The 25,374-nt window shown below is 40.0% G+C and overlaps 1 protein-coding gene across 1 annotated transcript in view; it reads right to left on the minus strand.

The window, feature by feature from the left end:
* LOC140476552 (neutral alpha-glucosidase C-like) overlaps positions 1-25,374 on the minus strand; it is a 117,796-nt gene that overhangs the window by 79,759 nt on the left and 12,663 nt on the right. The window contains exons 3-6 of the mRNA XM_072569334.1: positions 16,117-16,179; positions 15,353-15,461; positions 11,394-11,521; positions 7,269-7,454 (exon numbers count right to left, since the gene is read on the minus strand). Of these exons, the coding sequence (XP_072425435.1) occupies positions 7,269-7,454; positions 11,394-11,521; positions 15,353-15,461; positions 16,117-16,179 (486 nt within the window). The remainder of the gene's footprint in view (positions 1-7,268; positions 7,455-11,393; positions 11,522-15,352; positions 15,462-16,116; positions 16,180-25,374) is intronic.

Consider the following 25,374-nt stretch of genomic DNA (forward strand, 5'->3'; position numbering starts at 1 on the left):
ACTGCATGCAATTCTGGTCTCTTTCCTATTGGAAAGATGTTGTGAAACTTGAAAGGGTTCAGAAAAGATTTACAAGGATGTTGCCAGGGTTGGAGGATTTGAGCTACAGGGTGAGGCTGAACAGGCTGGGGCTTTTTTCCCTGGAGCGTCAGAGGCTGAGGGGTGACCTTACAGAGGTTTATAGAATCATGAGGAGCATGGACAGGATAAATAGACAAAGTCTTTTCCATGGGGTCAGGGAATCCAGAACTAGAGGGCATAGGTTTAGAGTGAGAGGGGAAAGATATAAAAGAGACCGAAGGGGCAACTTTTTCACACAGAGGGTGGTACGTGTATGGAATGAGCTGCCAGAGGATGTGGTGGAGGCTGGTACAATTGCAACATTTAAGAGGCATTTAGATGGGTACATGAATAGGAAGGGTTTGAAGGGATATAGGCCGGGTGCTGGCAGGTGGGACTAGATTGGGTTGGGATATCTGGTCGGTATGGATGGGTTGGACCGAAGGGTCTGTTTCCATTGTGTACATCTCTATGACTCAGAAGGAATTGTTCTTGGATAAGGTTTGGATGAATGAAAATATAGTTCACTGGAAGGCAACACTATAGGTTAAGGGGCTGAACCAATTTCAATATGTTTAGGGTTAAATATTCACTAAAAGCAAATGAGATATTATTGAAGGTGTGCACAGACAGTCTAAAGGATGGAAACATCCAATCGGTAAAGATGACAAAGGCCTTGGGTAAAATTTAGACAATGCCTATTGCACGGAATGAGTTAACTTTTACTGTGACATTAAGTCAACAAATCATAAAAGAACTTAATGAATGTTATGCATTAAACCTGGAAACTGTTGAACTTTGCAGAATGAATTACTAACAGGACTGAGTCTCCTTACATACACTCAAATAAAACAATTGTTATTTTGTACTTGAGTCTTCTGGCAGTTTGTCAAGTTGAATGACAACAATAGAAAAGTAGGAAACTTCTGTGCCTGATTCTTAAGAATCGGTGTCATTCTGTTATTAAAGAGATAAGATTCACAAGACTATTGTTTTGGAATGAAAAGGAACAATGTCATTTGAGATTCATTACCAGTTATCTTTGAACAGGTTTTTGCTTGATCTATATCTAAATGTATGGCAGCAAAAGTGAATCCTCGGTTCATACCCTCACCTGAATACATATAGACATACAATTACCATATAATCATCATCCACACTTGGGAAAGGGAAGTCCTAAAAAGGGCAGCAGTTTTTTCTGTCACCTAGAATCAAAGGATTAAAAATCAAATTGATCATGGCTAAACCAATTGTTGTACAATATTTAGGACTACAAATTTAAGGTCACAATGATGGGGTTGTTGGTGAGACATAGATGGGCTTAATATTGTATTTTGTCTGGATAATTATTTTCCCATCAGATGTCAATATATATCAGTAAAGGGAACCCTGCTTGCTTCTCTCCATCCCCTTCTATCCCAGGGGTTATTAGAGCCATTGTAATCATGTGGCTTTGCCCACATGGTCCACTTAGCATAACTGGCAGTATTTGCCCTTCTTAAATGGCCGTGGATTCAAACTACTGACTAAGATTGATCTCAACCTAGAGAATATTGTTGGTGTAGAGCTGAGGGAATGTTAAATTTTCTTGAAACTTTTTTTAAACAAGATCATGTTTTATTTGAAGTAAAAGTTGAAGAATTCATAATAATGACTTAAAGATACTAATGGGGTGCTTTGCCAACATCTTTCTCTCAATAAAAATAAAACAAAATGCTGATTCATTTGAGAGTTGTACGGAAATTGCTAAGGTAAAATAGATCATAAGACAACAGCCCATGGTGTTGGAGTTTGTATATTAGTATGAATAATGAACTTGCTGACGGGCAGGATAAATCAAATGCAGATAAGCGATTCTTTTTCAGGTTGGTGAAATGTGATCAGTGGGGTTCCACAGGGATCAGTGCTGGGAGCACAACTGTTTACAATATGTATTAATGACTTGGAGGGAGGAAGTGAATGAATTGTAGCCAAATTTGTAGACATCACAAAAATAGGCAGTTTGAAAGAGGGATGCAAACAGTTTGTAGAGAATTATTGGTAGGTTAAGTAAAATAGCAAAAAGTTGGCAAATGGAATATAACATGGGAAAATGTGAAGATGCTCATTTCTGAAGAACAGAATATTATTTAAATAGAGAAAAACTGATGAAAGCTGCAACACAACGTGACCTTGGGATACTCATGCATGAAACACAGAAAGCTAGCATACAGGCACAGCAGGTAATCAGGAAGGTTAGTGGAATGTTGGACCTTATTTCAAGGTGGTTGAAGTATGAGAGCAGGGAATTATGTAACTGTACGATGTGCTAGTGAAACTAAATCTGGGAGGACTGTGAGCAGTTTGGTCCCTTTATTTAAGAAAAGATATAATTTCACTGGAGGCATTTGGATAAGTACATGAATAGGTTTGGAGGGATATAGGCCAGAAGCAGGGAGGTGGGACTAGTTTAGTTTGGGATTATGTTCGGTATGGACTGGTTGGACTGAAGGGGCTGTTTCTGTGTTGTCTGACTCTAAGACTAGAGGGAGCTAAGATTTATTGTTGAGGTTAATCTAAAATAAATAAATTGAAATATATAGAATCATGGAAGTGTCCAGCACAGAAGGAAGCCATTTGACATATTGTAATCAATGCTGGTCTCTGCGAAAGCAACCCACCTAGCCCCACTCACTCAATAAAAACTAAAAGAACTGCAAATGGTATAAATCAGAAACAAAAACAGACACTGCTGGAAAAGCTCAGCAGGTCTGGCAGCATCTGTGAAGAGAAATCAAATTAACGTTTCAGGCCGGTTCTGAGGAAGCATCACTGGACCCGAAACATTAACTTTGATTTCTCTGCACAGATGCCACCAGATCTGTTGAGCTTTTCCACCAACTTCTGTCTTTGTTTCCACTCACTCAACTTTCCCAGCTAACCCACAAATCTCTTCTATCCAGACAGTTATCCAATTTTCTTTTGAAGGCTTTCATTGAAACTGTCTCCATCACACTCTCAGGGAATGCATTCCAGGTCCTAACTAGAGGAAAGAAAGTAGAAAAGACCCGAATTGTAACAGAACTATATGAATCTCTTTTATTTTTAATTTTCAGTCAGGCCATTTTGAGGTGACTAAAGTGATTGAAGCTCCCTCTTACTATATTGATAATTCAGATGCAACTCAGCTAGCCCCAACTCCTTTGATGGCCTAATATGAATGAATTCAACTTCTCAGTGGTGCCTACTACTAAACTGGAATGAGACTGGTAAACATATTCACATATTGGTAGCCAACAAAGAAGTTTAGGGTTGACCTGAATCCAGGTCCTAAAGATGTCAAACTCAGGGCACCATCCATCCCTCACTTGTGGCGAAGTCCAAAACAACAAAGCTTAATCTTAAAATCAGAACTTTCATGCTCAATGAAGTACCTCTTCACCTTTAGGAAAACTTGGAATTCTCTCCTCCTAAAAAGTATTAAAACTAAATACGATTAGGGGGGAGTAGTTTCTCCCAGTGCTGGGAGATATCAATATTGCACTGAATTCATAGTTTAACACTAAACTACTTGGTACAACTACACATAATAGTTAAGCAATATTTCCTTACTATTCAATCGGTAAAAGATGGCAGGGTGGCTGAAGTGTTGCAGCTGCAATTAATGAAACAGGTGGACATCCACGATCGACAGCTTGCACATTTACAATAAGCACCTGCAGGTCAAGGAATTTTAGCTCAGAACTGATGAGCTAGAGTCTGAGCTTTGCTGTGATCCATCAGGGAGGAGGAAAGTCACCTGGATACTTTGTTCCAAAAAAACAATCAACTCCTTTGAAAAAGTAATTTAGATTTGGTCTGTGATCAGGGACAAATGGTGTGACCATGATTGAGAAAGGTAACAGATGCAGAAGGTCGCAAAAGTAGAGCTTCGGCCTCTCCAATGAGCCAACAGGTTTGAAGTACTAGCAGCTTGTGCATGACAACAGGGATTGGCATGGAGGATAATAAAAATTAGATACAGGGAACCAGTTAGGTTAGGGGAGTCAAATGAAATACAAACATCGTAAGGGGCAGTGAAGTTAGGACGATAGATATGGTTTTCAGCAGGTGAGAATGTAAGCTCCATAAACTGTGTTGCCTAACTGTTCCAGGCTTATGATATCTCCTTCGGGCTAAGAGAAGTTGAGCGACAGAGAAAGGATCCGATTGGTGAGATCCTTATTGGTATCAATGACATACGTAGGGAGGAGGAAAGGTTCTATTGAGGGAAAAGGAACAGCTGGAGAATAAGCTAAAAAACAAAACAAAAAAGCTATCATGTATGCATTAATATCTGAGCCATGAGGAAATGGGTATATGGTAAGCAAATCTTAGCGGGACTTAAACATTTAATGATAAGTCCTAGGGAGTGTTGCTGAACAAAGAGACCTTGGAATGCAGGTTCATTGCTCCTTGAAAGTGGAGTCGCAGTAGATAGGATAGTGAGGAAAGCGTTTGGTATGCTTTCCTTTATTGGTCAGAGTATTGAGTTGGGAGGTCATGTTACGGCTGTACAGGACATTGGTTAGGCCACTGTTGGAATATTGAGTGCAATTCTGGTCTCTTTCCTATTGGAAAGATGTTGTGAAACCTGAAAGGGTTCAGAAAAGATTTACAAGGATGTTGCCAGGGTTAGAGGATTTGAGCTACAGGAAGAGGCTGAACAGCTGGGGCTGTTTTCCCTGGAGCGTCGGAGGCTGAGGGGTGACCTTATAGAGGTTTACAAAATTATGAGGGGCATTATAGGATTATTATAGGATAAATAGGCAAAGTCTTTTCCCTGGGGTCGGGAAGTCCAGAACTAGAGGGCATAGGTTTAGGGTGACAGGGGAAAGATATAAAAGAGACCTAAGGGGCAACTTTTTCATGCAGAGGGTGGTACGTATATGGAATGAGCTGCCAGAGCATGTGGTGGAGGCTGGTACAATTGCAACATTTAAGAGCCATTTGGATGGGTATATGAATAGGAAGGGTTTGGAGGGATATGGGCCAGGTGCTGGCAGATGGGACTAGATTGGGTTGGGATATCTGGTCGGCATGGACTGGTTGGACCAAAAGATCTGTTTCCATGCTGTACATCTCTATGACTCTAAGTAAGTTCAAAGAATTGAATGCATGGCTCAAAGATTGGTGTGGAAGAAATAGGTTTTGATTCGTGAGTCACCAGCACCAGAACTGGAAAACAGGGAACAATAATATCGCAACAGCTTTCACCTGAATCATACTGGATCTAGTGCCCTGATGAGTTTCATAATTAAGCACCGATAGGATATGGTAATCAGGGTGTGACAGGAAAGGAAACTGTATACACACAAGACTTAACCAACGAAGCTAGTCGGATTATGGGAGAAAGACTTTAGCAAAAGAGGAGCGTATGGGTGAAAAGAGATGTAGGTTTCCAAAGATAAATGTTGAGGCAATATGATTGTATATCAATATGCGCAAAGATAATTTGAGTGAGAACTGGAAGGGACAGAGAGTTTAATATCTTTAATATAACATAAAGTTCTGTCCATTCAAGGAATTGTAATAAGTACTGAAGTTATTTATTTGTGCAGCATCAGCACAAAGCCATAATGTGGTGGCACAAATAAAGATACAGGAAATGCTTTCGCTCTAACTACTATTGAGAGCTATGTACACGTTAAGCGAGGTTGACAAATAAATATTCCAAGGTACAAAACATTTTGAAAAGTCACAAAGGAAAAGGATGATATTATGGACATCAATAAGAAAGGATCTTCAGTCAAAAAAAATCAGGAAATTGTGACAGCATGGTGGAGATTAGTATATTTGGATTTCCACAAGAAATGCAATAAAATGCCACACAAAAGATGAATGCACAAGGTAAGGCTCACTGAGTTGGGTAATACGTGCGCATGATTAAAGGATTGTCAGGAAGTGGAAAATAGGGATAAATGGGGCAATTTCAAGTTAGTAGAAATGTGACTAATGGAGTGACATAAGAATTAGTTCTGGGGCTTTAACTGTTTACAAGCTACCTTAATGACTTTGGCAAAGAGATAAAGGCTGTTGTGGCACAGCAGTAATATCTCTACCTCTGCACCAGAAAGTTTCGGGTTGTGTTTAAGTCCCACCTGCTCTAACAACTTTGAACAGATTGGTTAAAAATATTTAGACATCGAGACAGAGAGTAATGTATTCAAGTTTGCTGATGATATAAATCTTCATGGGAACACAAGCTGTGAGGAAATAAAGACACTGCAAAGAGATAGACAGAATAACTGAGTGGTCAACAAGGTGACAGATGGAGTAAAACATTGAGGAGTGTGAGGTTATTCATTTTGTTTGTAAAGACAGAAAAGCAAAACTTTTTTAAACAGTGTGAAAGTTGGAAATGTTAATATTCAAATAGGCTTGGCTGTACACATATAAGGAACACAAAAAAAAAGCATGGAGGCACAGCAAGCAGTTCGGAAAAGAAATGGTGATTTGCCCGTTCTTGCCAGGGGATTAGAGTACAAAAGTAAAGAAGTCTTGCTACGCCAGTTTACTAAGACCACATTTGAAATGTTGCATGCAATTTTGATCTCAAATATAAAGAAGGCTTTTCTTGCATTTGAGGCAGTACAGTGAAGGTTGGTCGCACTGGTCTTGGGACAGGAAGGTTTGTCCTATGGTGGGTCTATATTCTCTGCAGTCTAAAAAGAATGAGAAGTAATCTCAATGATATATTCATGATTAAAAAGGGCTTGACAGGATATACTCTGAGGCACTGTCTCCCCTGGCTGGGGAAATGCATAAGAGCTGGTGGTTTCAGCATCAGGGAACAACTGGTTATGAAGCTGAAATTCTCTGTCTCAACAGGATTGTGGATGCATCATCAATGGATATATTTAAAGCTGAGAGAGACAGGTTTTTGGTCTCTAAGATCAGCCAAAATCCAAGCCATGGAAGCCTAGGTTCAAATAGCCAGTCTTTTCCTGCTCCTATTTCTTATATTCTCAAATTTCAAATTAAATTGTGGCAAATAATTTTTGTTGGGCAGGTGTTTTAGGACTTAGCTAAGAAGGGCAAGTTGAGTTAAGATACAGATAAACCATAATTTAATTGATGCAACAGACTTGATTGGCTGACATGGCTAAATTCCATCACTATCAGAAAATTTCTAGGCTACTGATTGGGATATAAATAACAGGAAATGAATTACAGCATTGGAAACTTACACTTCAGATTGTGACTTCTTACGCAGATGTTCAAAGTATAAATACCCAAGAGAATTCACACACATTGATACTTCACCATGATTCTGAATTTCCATTCGAAATGGCTTTGCTATAACCAATACGTGGGTGCATCCATTAGCTGCAGCCAGTGTTAAAGAAAGCCCATCACTACACACTACAGTCAGTCTGGAAAACACACAAAATAAATGCTCTAAAGAGCGTGCCATATTTACAAAGAGTTCCCATTTTAGAATATGGTCAGAAGGAAAATAGATATTTTCACAGTCAATAGCATATACAGATACTTAATGAATTGAAATGGCAGCAAACACTCATACTGGCATGCTACCTTAAAGGTACAAATTGCACAATATATTTAAACACAGTATATCCTTGACCTGCCAGGAATTGAAATGAGACATTAAAATCATGTTATAATGCAAATATTTCAATTTTACTGTGTTGTGAATACAAGGATAGAAGGTTGATTTGGTACAGCTATCTGTCTCTGTGTCGTAACAACAATATCAAAAAACCTTCAACAAAATCACGAATGCTATCCAATGTGATCGTGACAAAGTTATCCTCCTCCTCTCCTTGTTGTGTCTGTAGACTCTGAAATGGTCAACCACATTATCCTCTTCCAACATTTCCTCACTGTCACCAGCATGGATCAGACTGGACTCCCCTAATTCAAATCCTCTCGACCCAGATATAGTCAGCTTACTATATACAAGGACTTCTTTTCCTACTCTCTCTGATACTATCACTGGTTCTGGATGTAACTTTGCTCGCTGAGCTGGAAGGTTCGTTTTCAGACGTTTCATCACCCTACTAGATAACATCATTAGTGAGCCTCTGGTGAAGCACAGGTGGTATGGCCCGCTTTTTATTTATGTGTTTAGGTTTCCTTGGGTTGGTGATGTAATTTCCAGTTCTTTTTCTCAGGGGGTGGTAAATGGGGTCCAAAAAGTCAATATGTTTGTTGATTGAGTTCCGGTCAGAGTGCCATGCTTCTAGGAATTCTTGTGCGTGTCTCTGTTGGCTTGTCCTAGGATGGATGTGTTGCCCAAATATAAGTGGTGTCCTTTCTCATCTGTATGTAAAGATACGAATGAGAATGGGTTATGTCTTTTAGTGGCTAGTTGATATTCATTATCTTAGTGACTAGTTTTCTGCCTGTTTGTCCAATGTAATGTTTGCTACAGTTGTTGCAAGGTATTTTGTAAATGACCACTACTCAGACCGCTTAGCATCATGGTAGGCCCGAAACTCACCAACACACTAAAACAGCAGCTAATGAACTTGAAAGACCCTAAACAAATAAAAGGCAAAACTAATGTAATTTACAAAATACCTTATAACAAACACTACATTGGACAAACAGGCAAAAAACTAGCCACCAGGATACATGAACATCAACCAGCCACAGAAAGACATGACCCATACTGGTATCTTTACATACAGATGTGGGAGGACACTACTTCCACTGGGACAACACATCCATCTAGAACAAGCCAAACAGAGACACGCACAAAAATTCCTCGAAGCATGGCACTCTAACCAAAAGTCTATCAACAAACACATTGACTTGGATCCCACTTACCACCCCCTGAGGAAAAGAACAGAAAATGACATCATCACAGGAAATGACATCACCTACCCAAGGAAACCTAAACACATAAACAAAAAGCAGGCCATACCACCAGTGCTTCACTGGAGGCTCACTGATGATGTTACCTAGTATGGTGACAAACCATCTGAAAATGAACCTTGCAGCTCAGCGAGCAAACCTACGTCCAGAACATCAACCTAAGCTACAACTCTTCTCAAAACTTGCTAACTATCTCTAGTGTTTCTCAAGAATCTATCTTTGACCTGCTTTTGTTTCTCATTTACATGCTGTGCCTCAGCAACTTTATCCAAAGGCAGAGAACTGGTTTTTACATGTCGACTGAGGACATCCTGGTCCATTTCAGCACTACCTCGCCCAAATAAGACTAATTCATGTTACTTCATCTAATGCCTTTTTCAAGTTCAACTTCCCACTCCATTACCTCAACAAAAAGCAGAGTTTACCCTTGCCTGTTCTGAAGATGTCATATCAGACTTGAAATATTAACTCTTGTTCTCTCTCCACAGATGTTTCCAGACTGCTGAGTTTCTCCAGCAGTTTTTTTCATAACTTTTAATAAATCTTTTTGCTCTTTTTCTATTTTTAGTTATTGCTTGTTTAAGCGTCTTATTTTTTTCTTGGATTATTGCTTTTAAAATACTTCTCATGGTCAATGTTAAAATGACTAGTCTGTAATCATGACATTTATTCTTTCCCATTTTGTTAATTCTCAAAGGCATATAATTATATAATTATTATGATTACATTAATTTATAATCCTCCAGTCCTTTGAACCACCCCAGTATCTAACACAACATCTCTGTAATTTCTACCTTCATTCACAGAATTCATAGAATCCCTACAGTGTGGAGATAGGTTACAAGTCCACATCGGCCCTCCAAAAAGTATCTCACCCAGACCCATTCCCTTACCCTATTACTCTACATTTTCCCTGACGAATGCACCTAACCTTTACATCCCTGAACACTATGGGCAATTTAGCATGGCCAATTCACCTAACCTGCACATGTTTGGACTGTGGGAGGAAACCGGAGCACCGGAGCACACAAACACGGTGAGAATGTGTAAACTTCACACATACAGTCGCCTGAGGCTGAAATCTAACCCGGGTCCCTGGTGCTGTGAGGCAGCAATGCTATCCACTGAGACAGTGTGCCACCATTAATTCTCTTCAGTTCCCTTAGTGTCCCTGGAAATATCTTATCTGAAGCTAGCAGTTTATTCAGTTGAAGTGCCATCAATCTTTCTCACAATTCTCTTTTATCCATTATTACTTCATCCAGTAACCTCACACTGCCTCGTCCGCTATAGCTTTGGCAAGTCCTTTTATTGAGTAAACAATAGCACATATCAGACTTTAGATGTGTACCTATCTCTAAGTGTACCATGTCTCTTGAGGAGAAGACGACTTAAAAGAAGTACACTTAACTCAATCCATAGAAGCAACCTATTTGGCAAACCCATTCAAGTCAGCACTTACCTTCCCACATGAACAACCAGACAATCACATTTTTGTTTCCATATTCCATTCCAGATTTCAAATCCTATCAAGTCATTTTCATTTACTGAATCAAATCTAATCCTGGATGCTGAATTTCTATCTCAATCAATAACCTTGGAAGTGAATTTGATAAGCTCACAACTCTCTGTATGAAAACTTTCTTCTGCCATCTGTTCCAACCATCTTATATTTGATCTAGCACCCATGGACCCACATTTTCAAACACTGAACGACTTCAACCAACTCCTTTCATTCATATTGTCAGGATTTACAAAACTTGCATTATTATTATCACCTCATACATTCCATAGCGTAACAAAGAAGTATTTTTATTTTTTACCTTCATGTGTGCTTGGGCTCATATTTTATGCTGGGGTTTAGTATTTCACACTTGACATTTTCTGAGAGAAAAGTTAAGGTTGAATATTACCTCTTTACTTTGCCACTATTTACTGATATACAATTTGGCAGTTTGTAATCTAAGTAATGATGTGACAGAAGGTTTGTCCTATCACACAATCAAATAAATCAGATGGGATCATATAATACTAATGCATTGTGTGGCACGAATGTTACTTACCACTTGTCACCCCAAGCCTGGATACCGTCCAGATCTTGTTGCATTTGGACACGGACTGATTCAGTGTCTGAGGAGTTGCAAATAGTGCTGAACATAGTGCAATCATCAGCAAACATCCCCACTTCTAACCTTATAATGGACGGAAGGTCATGATGGAGCAGCTGAAGATGGTTTGGCCTAGGATACACTGAGGAACTTCTGCCGAGATATCCTAGAGCAGAGATGACTGACATCCAACAACCATGACCATCTTCCTACATGGATTAATATCAGGTAATGACACCAGATAATCATGTTCGAAACGCGTGAGAAAGTCAGGTCTAGCCTGCACATAAATTCATTGTAAAAGGCACTTTGACAAATAACAACCTTCCTACTAGACTTTGCTTGTTGCACCAGATATCTCACCTTTGTGTGACTGGTTCGTTAACAATAACATCAGGGACTTCATATCTCAGCTTCATTGGCTTCAACTCATTCACTTTTATCCTGATTACATGATCCTCAAGGGCAAAGATCTCCAAAAGGAGTGAAACCTAAAAAAATGTTTACAACGTTAATCACCCAGCACTGCCATTACAATTCAAAATAAATTCTTAACGAAGATATTAACTGTGCATAATGTACAAAGAATTTAAATCTAACAAGGCATCTGGTTTCTAATGCTCACGTCTTTGCTCATTTAATTAATGGATTGTGATATTGCGGAAGTAACTTTCAACTGAGGCAATAATGTTGCAGACTGGATTGTCCACTCAGTACACAACCAGTCTACATCTCATTGATTAAGTGCACTTCATCAACCACCTTAATCATTCACTTCCTCCACAACTGACAACTACAGCAGTGTGTACCATTGGCAAGATGCACTGCAGCAAATCACAAAAGCTCCTTCAAAATGTACAACGTCTATTGCCCGGGAGGACATTGGCAGTTGATTGATGAAAACACCACCACCAGTAAGTTTTCTTTCTCATCAAATCCTGTCCTCACTTGGAACTATGTTGCTATTCCTTCAGTTACTTGACCATGATCCTGGAATTCCCTTCCTAATAGCACTGCAGATGTCCCTACACCTTAAGATTCACCATCACCTTCCTCAGGGCAACAAATACACATGCAACTAGTGAAGCCCACATCCATGAATAAATATTTCAAAAGAGGCCTAATCAATAATGAAGCTATCAAGTCACTCTTTGTGATAGACCACAGTATAATCAATGCCCTTGCCATCCTGTGCTGAAGACAGATGAGGGCAGATTTCCTTGCTTAACTTTGTTCTGATGACACTGGCAATGTTGAGGACTCCCACGTGACTCCCTCCAAACTGTATACAACTTTGCCACCACCTCTCGCCCTCATGCTAACCAGTGCGACAGCACATGTCTGGAACATTATCTTTCAAATATGATATGGTAAGTCAACTTATTGCTTGACTGTTTTCCCAGTTTTGGCAAAATACTTTAGTTGTCAGTGAGAAGGTCACTGCAAGGTCAACAGAGTTGGATGTGCTGTTGTCATTTATCACATCAAGTTCATTGCTGTGTGTTTTGTTCAGTCGTAATTGCTTTTAGACATCGTGGAGGTTTGGCATAACTGGGTGGCTTGCTAGGTCTTTTCAGAGGACAGTTAAGAGTCAACCACTTTGTTCCTGGTTTGGAGTCACATGTAAGAAGAATTATATGAGCTGAGAATTTTTTTTTGTTCTGGACATAATTGGTCCTTGATGTCAAATGTTATCAAGCTAAAGGGAGAGGCTGAATAGCCTGGTGTTATTTTCCCTGGAGCATCAGAGGCTGAGGGGTAGCCTTATAAAAATTTATAAAATCATGAGGGGCGTCGATAAGGTAAATAGCCAAGGTCTTTTTTCTGGGGTGGGGGAAGTCCAGAACTAGAGGGCATAGGTTTAGGGTGAGAGGGGAAAGATTTAAAAGGGACACAAGGGGCAACTTTCTCATGCAGAGAGTAGCGCGTGTATGGAATGAGCTGCCAGAGGAAGTGGCATGGACTAGTTGGACCAAAGGGTCTGTTTCCATGCTGTACAACTCTATGGCTCTAAGACTATCGTTGGAGTCTGATTGGTCCTTTATGTCATGTTTTTAATACAGGTCAGTCAGCAACATTAAGGACTCAGCCACTGAAATTCAGGTAAGGATGGCATCTTTCCATTTGTAAAGGACATGAGTGAATAGATGGGTTTTATGACAATTGACAATAGTTTCATGGTCATCATCGTTGAGACTAAGACTTCATTCAAGATTTATTAATTTAATATAATTCCATCAGCTATCATAGTGAGAAATGGACTGGTGTCTCAGAACATTAGCAAGGGCCTCTAAACTATCAGTCCAATCACATAATCACTGTGCCAACACCTCTCACATGATTCTTTCCCCTATTCACACCATTAGTACTTTATGCATTTAATCCATTGCAACAGTGTCTATCATCTGCCAGGGCATTCTCCCATTGTTATCCTCTGCTCCACAGTTTCCTTTCAAAGATTACTTCACATCTTTTAACCATGGACCCATTTCCTCTCATGTACCAAAATCCATGAATGGAAAATTACAGGCAATATATTCAAATATTTTTGGCATGAAACGGTGCTAGCTGCAGATGCCTTTACCAGTACGTATTTGGAAAACTACCCCTTAAAAATTCATATCAAAGTGCTTAGAAGGCCCGGGTAAAAGCACATGGATTTGTAAAGGGGACTCCACGATTGGTTAACTTATGTCATTTTTGAAGAAACTACTGTGTCCAAAAGGAATGCAGTGGAATTTGTTCATATAGATTTTCAGAAGCTTTTGATAGGATCGTAAGGCTCGGAGAGAAAAGCATGATGGGAAGTAGATACTTATTTAATTTATAGGATATCAGTAAAGACAAGTGCAAGGGATCTGGGCTCATTTCAATAAGTAATTTGGATATGAGCAGATGGGTGGCGAATACAGTTTACAAAACGCTCCAGGATTTCTACCCACTTCCAATTCTGATCTCTTGTGCATTGCTAATTTATTCACTCCACTACATGTAACTATGCCTACAGCTGAGACACAAAGCTCTGGAATTCCATCCCTGAACATCACTATTGCTTTCCTTTTACAACAGTCCTTAAAATCTAATGTTGCAATCTATTTGGCAGCCAATTACTGGGGATTTCAACTTGAGTGGAATTTAGACCATAGCCATGGAAAAATGGATGGGAGTAGACAGACATAGCTTGAGTTTGCAGCAATCACAAGCATTGTGTGGCTAAAATTTACTGGTTACAACTTGGCGAGATTAACTAAAGACGTCCTTTGACTCGGGAAATATCAGGAGCATCATCAGAGACATCAGGTCTATAAGCAAAGAAAACGAAGTCATCACCAACTGCAATAAACAGCTGGAGAGGTGGGGGAATACTATCTTAATACTACTCCAAGGAGAACACTTTCACCAAGGAAACTTACTTGTCGTGGCAGGTCTGTATATGAAACACACAGCAAAGCAGTTTAGCAAAGCTACTGACTCCCTTGAAACGAGCAAAGCTCCAGTTGCTGATGCTATACCGGCTGAACTCACAGGAGCTCGGCACTCCTACGTGAACTTGCCTGTCTCCGCTGGAAGGGAGAGAACTAGGACATGCAGGCTACAAAGACTGGGGAAATGTACAAGAATGTAATCGAAAACAGCAATTGTGACAACTATCTGAATATCATGATATAAGCATTTGCTGTGCTAGCCTTGTCAGACTGCAAATCCTGGCTCAAAATATTTACCCCGAAACCCAATGTAGGAGCAAATTACTGCAGATGCTGGAATCTGTACTGAAAACAACAAATGCTGGAGATCACAGCAGGTCAGGCAGCAAACATGGACAGTAAGCAAGTTAATGTTGAGTCTAGGTTACTCCTCATCAGAGTCCTAATTTAAAGGCAATTTAGGACTTAAAAAATTAAATCAACAATTAAAAACCAGAAACATAAAGTTAGTCTCAGTAATGGGAAATTACAACTTATTGTTGTAAAAAAGTCCACTCTGTCTCTAATGTCCCTCAGGAATGTAAATCTGCCAGCTTTATTGGATCTAGCTTACATATGATTCCAGATATACATAATATGACTGGTTCCTAACTGTCCTCTCAAATAGCCAAATAAGCTATTCAGTTCATGGGTAAGTAGGGTGGGCCACAAATTTTGGTCTTGCTAGCAACATCCACATCTCATGAAAGAATGATAAAAATCCTAACCATTGTGTCACTTTGAAATAAACACCAGGAAGTTTATTATTCTGCATTTAAACATTTGCAACATTGAAGCATCATTCGACTGGAGATCAATGAGGGATTAAAGCAAAACCATTGCGACTTTGACATTAACCTTATTCTCTTCATTAAGCAACTGTAGTGTGGCTTTGTAGCTTGATAGTTGGAGAGTATCCAGTAAGGCATGATATGGAGAATTTCCTGGCAACAACTTCTTCTGACGCCTGAAGGGGTGGGAAAATAAGTGAAAAAAAACTACGAATTTATCCAGAGACATGTCAGCTTTCCACAGTGCTGATTATAGATTCAACTCCACTTGACCAGTGCGTGCTTGATGCAGGCACAAGGGTTCATTTCAGTAACATTGATATTCATCAAATAAAAGTCAAATATATAAAGAGAATGTACTGAAGAAAATCAACATATCTTTTCCAAACAAGTCATATTGGATTCAAAGCATGAACTATGTTTCTCGTGTCACAGATGCTGCCAGACTTGCTGAGTTTCTCCAGTTTCTCTGAATTTGTCAAATATAAACTTTGTTTATACTTCTGATCATCCTTAACTGAAGGAGCAGTCCAGTTTCCCTCTCTTGAGTCAGAAAGTTGAGTTCAAGTCCTCCTCCAGCTACATCATCTATAGGAATGATAGTGACATGCTATCTTAATTAATTTTACCAATTCTGAGTCCATTCCATACTGGAAATTGATTAATCTCATAGTTAAAGCTGCATATTGTTTGTTTACATGCTTTGGATAACCAGCTTGTTGTGGTTTAAAAACTACTGCTATCAGAAACAGCCGTTGCCTTGAACAGCTCAAAATCTTAATTAGACTCAACATATTACTGAATTGATCGCCTCCAGCAACAGAGGTATACCTGTAGAATGCAATGTCCTCAGTTGTCTTGAACTTGTTGCTCTCAACTACTTCTGCAAGTGCACTGTCAGGGATAGAAAAAAAAATCAGTCTTGTTCGTGCTTCTATACAGAAGAACCTCAAGTGTTTGAAGGACATGGGTGGGGAGTATTTCATTTGGTTAATTGAATACCGGATAATCAAATGCTGGATAACCTTGTTTAGCCAAGCATCGGGTCCTTGCAAACTTGCCGGATAATCTGATATTTGGATAATCGAAAGCAGGATAATCAAGGTTCCTCTGTACTTAAAATACTTTAAGCAATGCAGTGTCCTCTATATTTAGGAGACCAAATTGGGTGGCCAATTCACAGAACACCTTCGTTTATATCCAAGCGTAGCCCCAAGCTTCTACTGCTTGCTATTTTAATTCAGCATTTTGCTCTCATGCCCACATTTTGGTCCTCACTGTACTGTTCCAGTGAATAAACTCATGCTTGAGTAACAAGCTCTCTGATTTAGACACTTTACAGCCTTCTGAACCCAAGATTGAATTCAACAATCAGACCATGGACTCTGTTCCCCATTTTGATACTGTTATTTAGCCATGAGTTTGTTTGAATGTTGTTCTTCATGGGTTTACTTTCAAACAGAACTATTAAGTATTCTGGCATTTACACTCACTCTGGACAAATGCTTAGTGAGTTTCCTGCAACTGTTACCATTCTTCTTTTTCTTTAGTTCTATGAGTCATACATTTCAAAAAAAGGCCCTTCAGCCCATCGAGTCTATATCACCAAAAATACACTAAACCTACACTTTCCAGCTCTAGGCCTATAGCCTTGAATGTTACTACACTTCAAGTGCTCATCTAAGTACATTTTTAAAAGTTGTGAACTTTCCCACCTCAACTACCCACCCAGGCAGTGTATTCCCAACCTCTACCTGGGTGAAAAACATTCTGCTCAAGTCCCCTCTAATCCTCTTGTCTTTCACCTTAAAATTATAGACCCTTGCATTTGACACTTCAACCCTGTCCATGGCCCTCATTAACTTATATACCACAATCAGATTCACCCTCCAAACCTCCAGGAATGAATGCCCAAGGACCATCCTGCCATCCTGTAGCTGTGATGCTCAACGCCAGGTAACACCCTCACAAGTTTCCTCTGCACTCCCTCCAATGAAAGCAAATCCTCCCAATAGCGTGGTGACCAGAACTGCACACACAACTCCAGCTGTGGTCTAACAAAAGTCCTGTACAGTTCCAATGTAACCTCCCTGCTCTTATAATCTATGCCTCGACTGTTAAGGCATGTGCTGAAAATGTGTTGCTGGAAAAGCGCAGCAGGTCAGGCAGCATCCAAGGTGCAGGAGAATCGACATTTCGGGCATGAGCCTGTTAAGGCATGTGTCCAGTATACTTTAACTCCCCTATTAGCTTGCCCTTCTGCCTTCAGGGATCGGTGGACAAGCAACTCAAGTTCCTCTGAGCTTCCGAATGTCTTGCCATTCATTGAATACTCCTTTGTCATGTTAGTTCTTCTAAATTACATCACTTCACACTTATCAGGGTTAAGTTCCATCTGCCAGTGATCTGCCCAATCTGTCTGTATCCTCTTGTAACCTAAGACTTTCTTTCACACTTGTAAACACCCGACTAACCTTAGTGTCATCTGCAAACTTACTTACCATCAACCCCACATTCTCATCTATAATTTATATATAATCAATGAGAGATTCAGAACTGGTCTCTGTGGTAGATCAGTGGGCATCAAGCTTCATACAAATAGACTTCTATCATTACCATCTGTCTCCTGCTAATCATCCAACATGCCAAGTTACCCTGGATCCCATGAGCTTTTACCATCCTTGTAAGCCTATCTGTGGGAATTTTTCAATGATGTAGCCACTCAAAATGATGGATTTATGAAAAATGGACAATAAATGAGGCATGCTGCGAAACTGAGACAAGCCTTGACCAAAGTGACTGAGGTAATCAACATGCTGCAGAATCCAGACTGGCTGGAGCTACAGAGTTTATAATTAACCCAGCAGTTGCAAACAATACAATATGTGCTTGAATTTGTACTAGATAGAATCAACCTGAATGCCATCCCCAGGACAATTGGAACCTTGAGTTGTTTACCAGACACAGGGGCGCCTCACATTCTTATTTGGAGAGAGCTACCTGACCTATGTGCACCCAACACCTCCAGGAATGGATGCCCAAGGACCATTCTGCCATCGATATGTCAACGTCCGATTGGGACCAATTAGTCAAGATGATCTAGTCCCAATCGATCTCTTGGAGGACACCGAAGACCCTCCCAAAAGGGTTGCAACAACTACTAAATATAAGAATAGCCGTAACACCACCTTCCGGAGCAGTAACTTGAGACCGACAACTGTGAAGAGAAGACAGTCCTGGGACCATTGGGAGAAGATGACCATTGCCATGTAGATCAAGGCCAACATCTAGTGTGGTGGTATATGATCATCGAGGGTTAAGTTAAAGCACAAGATAGTTGATGAGATTTATAGTGTAAATTGTTAGTTTATAGTGTATTTTGTTGTTATAGTATTAACTGTGTTAAATAACTGTTTATTATTAAAAGTTGACTTGCAGTTTCTTTGCTAGATATAGGAGTTAAAACATACTGTGTGGCAGGCGCAACAAATTGGCACCCCAGATGGGACCTCCATAAGAAGTCGAGGTCTGTGAAACATAATATTCCTTGAGATTTTGCCTGAACTGGTTGTTAAGAGGACAGTTGCCCACGAGAAGGCCAGGGATTCAAGTAAATCCAAGGGAATAGAAAGGTCTAAACTCAACTGTTCTTTGAAAGATAAAGCCAACAAGCAAATGACTGTTTCCTTTGTGCGTGGGATCCTTAGTCGAATAGGTAAGGTAAAACACCAAATGTCGGCAGAGACCTGGTGGGATTAGGACCGGAACATAGTGAAAGCCGTACCCTCAGTCTGATCCACCCCCTATACCCTTTAGTTAATCGAGAATGGCAGAGAAAGGCGCCAGAGTAGAAGATTGTCCCATATGGGAAAAGAAGCTAAGGCAATTCATTACTAAGAAAAAGTGGCCTATATGGGCAGAATGTTATTGTAGTGAAGAAAAGGGATCAGGATCCCTCAGACAAAAATATTGGGATAATTTTAGGAAAATATAAGGGAAGCTGGCTATCAAAGTTGAAAAGGTCGCAGCAATGATGTGCTGTTTGGAACGGAGCAGGAATTCATCACTGTATCATTGCTTCTTTTTGATTTTTATTGATTTTTCTTCAAAAAAATGACAGTAGAACAAGGTGTAATCACCAGCAATAAACAACTGTAAACAAAACCCTGACCACCCTCCCCATGGTATATACTTCCCCCAAAATACCAAAAGAGATAAAAAATTACAAACAACCCTAATAAACAAACATATGCAAAGCACAAAAACCATAATAAGTTCGACCAGCAGTAGGATGACTGCATTAGCAAAAGAAAAAAAAAGAAAAAAATTGCCACAATAGAAAATACCTCGGTCTGGAACAGTTAAAAAGACAACACCCTTAACATATGAAAGGAAAGGGTTCCAGATTTTTATAAAAGGAGCTAGATACGGATAATCTTTTCTAATTTAAGGAAGTATAGCACAATTCTAACGCAGTGTGTATGAGTAGGCAGAATTAGGGATTTCCATTTTAACAATATCAATCTTCTGGCCAATAGGCTAGTGAATGCTATCATGTATTTGCGGAGGAAGAAAGATTAGGTAAAGACGGTGACATCCCAAACAAAGTGACAATAGCATTAGGAGTAAGATTTTCGCCAGATACCTTAGATAAGGTGTCAAAGATATCAGTCTGGTATCTACTTAAAGAAAGGCAAAACCAGAACCAGAGCATATACTTTGCTGGTGTTTGTTGACACCGATCACATGACGGACACACCTCCTCAAATATTTTTGCAAGTCGAGCTTTGGTGTAGTGGGCAGAGTGTAGAATCTTGCATTGAATAAAACTGTGCACCCTTTGTAAAATCTCATCCCAAACATTACCTGGAATTACCTCTTCCAGATTTGCCTCCCAGACAGCTTTAACAGAATCAACAGAATCTGAGCATATATTATGAATGTTTGATAAATAGCTGAAAAAGCCCCCTTTAATGAAGAAAGCGATTCTAGAAAGATGAAAAAAATCAGAATCATTAGAAAGGGTGGGAAAAACCTGAACTACGGACAAAACTGTGAACTTGGAGCTAAGTAAGTGGCATTTAGGAACTGAACACCTATCAACTAATTGTTGAAAAGGTGCAAAAATGCCACCAACATATATATTTTTCACAGTTTTTATTCCTGACTTAGCCCAACCAGAAAAGGAACTGTCCACTAAAGATGGAGGAAAAATATCATTTGCCACCAACGGTGCCTTAGTAGAAAATGACTGAAAGCCAAAGTATCAGTTAAATCTAAACCAAATTTTAAGACGGGATAAAACAATTACATTGCTTGTGTAAATAGAGGTTGAAGAAAGGAGAGGTGAATACAATAAAGTCTACTATGTTACGGTACGGGTGGAATTTGCCTCAATAGTCAACCAACAGTCCACTGTGGGGTGGCACTATGGCTCAGTGGTTAGCATTGCTGTCTCACAGCACCAGGGTCCCAGGTTCGGTTCCAGCCTTGGGAGACTCTGTGTAGAGATTGCACATTCTCCCCGTGTCTGCGTTGGTTTCCTCCCACAGTCCAAAGATGGGCAGGTTAAGTGAATTCGCCATGCTAAGTTGCCTGTAATGTTAGGCGCATTAGTCAGGGGTAAATGTAGGGAAATTGGTCTGGGTGGTTTGCTCTTCAGAGGGTCGGTGTGGGTTTGTTGGGCTAAAGGGCCTGTTTCCACACTGTAGGGAATCTAATCTAATCTATCAAATTCGGAGAGCATCAAGGTTCTCATATTGGAGCCAACAGTTCAAATTTCTAATGTTTGCTGCCCAATAACAAAATATTCAGCAGCTTCATTCCACCAAGTATCTTAGGCCTCTGTAACAACTGTTTTCATAACCTAGGAGTTTTTTTAATCTCAAATAAATTCAAGAATGAGACTATCAACTTTACGGAAAAAGGAAAGAGGGGGTAAAGTTGGTATTGAAATAAATAAGAAAATTATGGAACAATATTCATTTTAATGGAATTAATTCTAGCAGCAACAGACAAATTAAGGGGACACCATCGTTTGAAGTCTAGTTTAATTTGTACCAGCAATGGTCCAAACCTTTTCCTGTACAAATTGCCTAGTGTATCTGTCATGTATACACCTAGATAAATAAAACTAGAGTTGGCAATTTTAAATGGTAAGTTATCCAGTGGGTATTCCCTGGCAGGCTTATTGATAGCAAATATCTCACTTTTGCTAAACATCAATTTATACACAGAAATCTTCCTGAAAGATTCTAAAACTGAAAGTCCAGTGGGAATGGAGAGAGGTAAGTTTGAGACAAATAGCAAAAGGTCATCTTCATCAAGGGCAACCTTGAACTCCACACCACTTCTAATGATGCCAGAGAAATCAGGATGAGTCCATAGAGCAACAGACAGAGGTTCAAGTACAATGGCAAACAGCAGTGGACTCGTTGTCTTGTGGAACGATAAATGTAGAAGTAACTAGAACTCACGTTATTGGTCATGACAGAGGCCTGCGGTGATGTATAGAGTAGTTAGATCCAAGAAATAATATTTTCCCTAAAGCCTCAAGTTCTATTGTTGTGGTTGGTTGTTCCAATTCCTTTGCCACATTTTGATCAATAGTAGGAACATTAATCTTATCAAAATCTGCTGTAGCAGAAGAACATTCAGATGAATAAACTGAAACGTAAAATTCCTTAAAAGTCTTGTGGATTTCTAACAGGTCTGACATGACGCCTGAATTAGCATTAATGTGTGGGATTAATTGAGATAAGGACATCTGGCGCAAGTGATGTGCCAACAATTGACTAGTTCCATCTCCTTGTTCATAAAATTTAGACCTAGAGTGAAGTAAAAGCTTAGTGGTGTATTGGGACATTATAACATGGCCTGTATGGATATGCATTCTTTACATACTTCTGAAGACGTAGAGCTTGCATAAAGAGAATCTAATTGAGACAGATGTTGTGCTAACCACGTCAATTTTTCTTTTGTGATTTGGAGGTGCTGGTGTTGGACTAGGGTGTACCAAGTTAAAAATCACACAGTACGAGGTTATAGTCCAACAGGTTCATTTGGAAGCACTAACTTTCAGAGCGCTGCTCCTTCATGAGGTGGTTGTGGAGTATAAGATTGTAGGACACAGAATTTATAGCAAAAGTTTACAGTGTGATGTAACTGAAATTATATATTGTTTGTTAGGTCTCTCATCGTTTAGAATGGGCACGTTGGTTTCAGTTCTTTCATATGCAAATTCCAGAACTTTCTTAAAGTTACATTCTTAAGTAAACTTTAACAAAACGTGCCATGTTGGCCCAGATAATGCACCGAGGGTGTGAGGTGCCCTGTGTGAAGCTGTGTGCCCCAAAGTTCAGACTGATTCTAATCTAAAAAAGGAATTTACAGAATCCTACGTGGATTCATCCATTTTTAGAGCAAACTTGCAGAAATAGATACTTGCAGAAATGTTTACAAGAAATATATTTGCTGCATAAGAAATTATTTCACCCGGACAAAAGTCTTCAGGGTTTCCCACAGCAAGGAAGCTGTAATGTCTAGGATTTTGTTAATTATTTTTTAAAAATCTATCCCTTGAGAGACAAAATTAACAAAATCTTCCTCTAAGAGTGTGCATTGAGATGCCAAGGTGGGCATGTATTAAGAAACTTCTGAAAGCGAACGTTCAAAGAGACAGATGCATGGTCTGATAAAACAATTGAATCATATTTGCAACCAGAAATGAATGTGAGCAGTCTGTCATCCACCAAAAAGAAATCAATATGTATAAAAGTGTAATAACCAAATATACGAACAAATCAACGGAACGCCCATGGGCTCACCGATCTCTGGACTCATAGCAGAAGCAGTAATGCAAAGGTTAGAACAAACAGTCTTACCACAACTTCAACCCAAACTCTGGGTCAGATACATGGATGACACCTTCGTAATAATTAAAAACACAGAAATAGAGAACACACACCAGATCATCAACGCCACACTCAGTGGAATCCGATTCACTAGAGAGGAAGAAAAGGACAACCAACTCCCCTTCCTTGACGTGATGGTACAGAGAACACCGAACGGAGAATTCACCACAAAGGTTTACAGGAAAGCCACACACACAGACCAAGTCCTGAACTATGAAAGCAACCACCCCAACACACACAAACGAAGTTGCATCAGGACACTATTCAAAAGGGCCACAACACACTGCAGCACACCAGAACTACAAAAAGAAGAAGAGGAACACCTATACAAAGTATTTGCCAAAAACGGATACCCTCACAATTTCATCAACAGATGCCTAAGGGAGAGACAACGGAACGAGTACATGCCGCAACCCAAAGGACTAGCCACACTACCATACATCAGGAGCATTTCTGAACTGACAACCAGACTACTGCGACCACTAGGACTCATAACAGCACACAAACCAACAGCCACGCTCAGCAAACAACTCACCAGAACAAAGGACCCGATACCCAACATGAGAAAAACTAATGTAGTGTATAAAATCCCATGCAAGGACTGCAGAAAACACTACATCGGACAAACAGGAAGACAGTTAACGATCCGTATACACGAACACCAACTAGCCACGAAACGACACGACCAGCTATCCTTAGTAGCCACACACACAGATGACAAGCAACATGAATTCAACTGGGACAATACCACCATTACAGGGCAAGCCAAACAGAGAACAGCCAGGGAATTCCTAGAGGCATGGCACTCATCCACAGACTCTATCAACAAACACATCGACCTGGACCCAATATACTGGCCACTACAGTGGACAGCTCGAACTGACAACCGGAAGCGGCAGAGACAGGCCACTATAAATACCGGAGAAAACTGCACAGAAGCGCTTCACAGGAGGCTCCCAAGCACTGACGATGTCACCTAGACAGGGGACGAAACGTTTGCAAGACAAATTCCCAGCTCGGCGAACAGAACCACAACAAGCACCCGAGCTACAAATCTTCTACCAAACTTTGAATATGTAATAATCACCAGTAAAACCCCAAATATGCAATAAGAGATAAAGAGACGTAAACTTGTAAAAGTATGTGCCACCCTCCCTCCCTATTCCCTTCATAACAAAACAAACTCCACCACCCCCCATAGCAGCATTGCCCCCACCCACCAACCTCTCCCCCCTCCCAGCAGAAACACTCTCTAGATTGGTGCGTGCTCTCTTGCTCCATAGTAAAAAAAGAACCTGTCATCTTTTGTAGCTCACATGAGCTACATGGCGGCTTCAGGGAATGTAAAAGTTAACTGTACCAAAATTACAAAGCAAAAATGACTAAAAATGTAAATGTATTAAAAACTGTACTATACACAGTGAAACAATTACATTCTACAGTCTTTGGTACCAACTGATCAACCTTTCGACAAAATAAATTCTTGAGTAAGAAAACATGTACTTCTTGATGAATGAAGTCAAATATAAGAAGAATACCAATTCCAAGTCCGTAAACACAGGATACCAACCATCTTCATCTGCTCAGTGGGAAAAGTAGTCTTTGTCTGTGGTAGCGAAAGCTAATGTCTAAACGGCCTAGTTGAGCCAACCATCATTCTGGCTCTGGAACCGCAATCTTTTGAAGGTTTTTATTCACAAAGTCCATAGCCCAACCTGGGTCATCAAACTTATGAGCTCGGCTGCTGGGCAAAATTATATGTAATATCGCAGGATAACGAAGGCCAAATTTAGCATTTGGTCATGAATGTAGTTTCTTCTTTACCTTGGCAAAAGCCACATACTCAGGGTCAAGATAAGATTGGTGCTGGAAAAGCACAGCAGGTCAGGCAGCATCCGAGGAGCAGGGAAATTGTCGTTTCAGGAATGATGAAGGGCTTTTGCCCGAAACATCAATTTTCCTGCTCCTCAGATGCTGCCTGACCTGCTGTGTTTTTGCAGCACCACTCTAATCTTGACTCTGATCTCCAGCATCTGCAGCCCTCACTTTCACCTAAAAGCCACATACTGCTTAGCCACAGTCGGGGTTAAATCCAGAAAAATGTATACTCTTCTTCCATTATATACAAGGGGAGAATCACCTTCAGCACGGCGTAGAATCTGGTTTCTCACTTGAA

This window comes from Chiloscyllium punctatum, chromosome 4 (genome assembly GCF_047496795.1).
Source record: "Chiloscyllium punctatum isolate Juve2018m chromosome 4, sChiPun1.3, whole genome shotgun sequence".
NCBI lineage: Eukaryota > Metazoa > Chordata > Chondrichthyes > Orectolobiformes > Hemiscylliidae > Chiloscyllium > Chiloscyllium punctatum.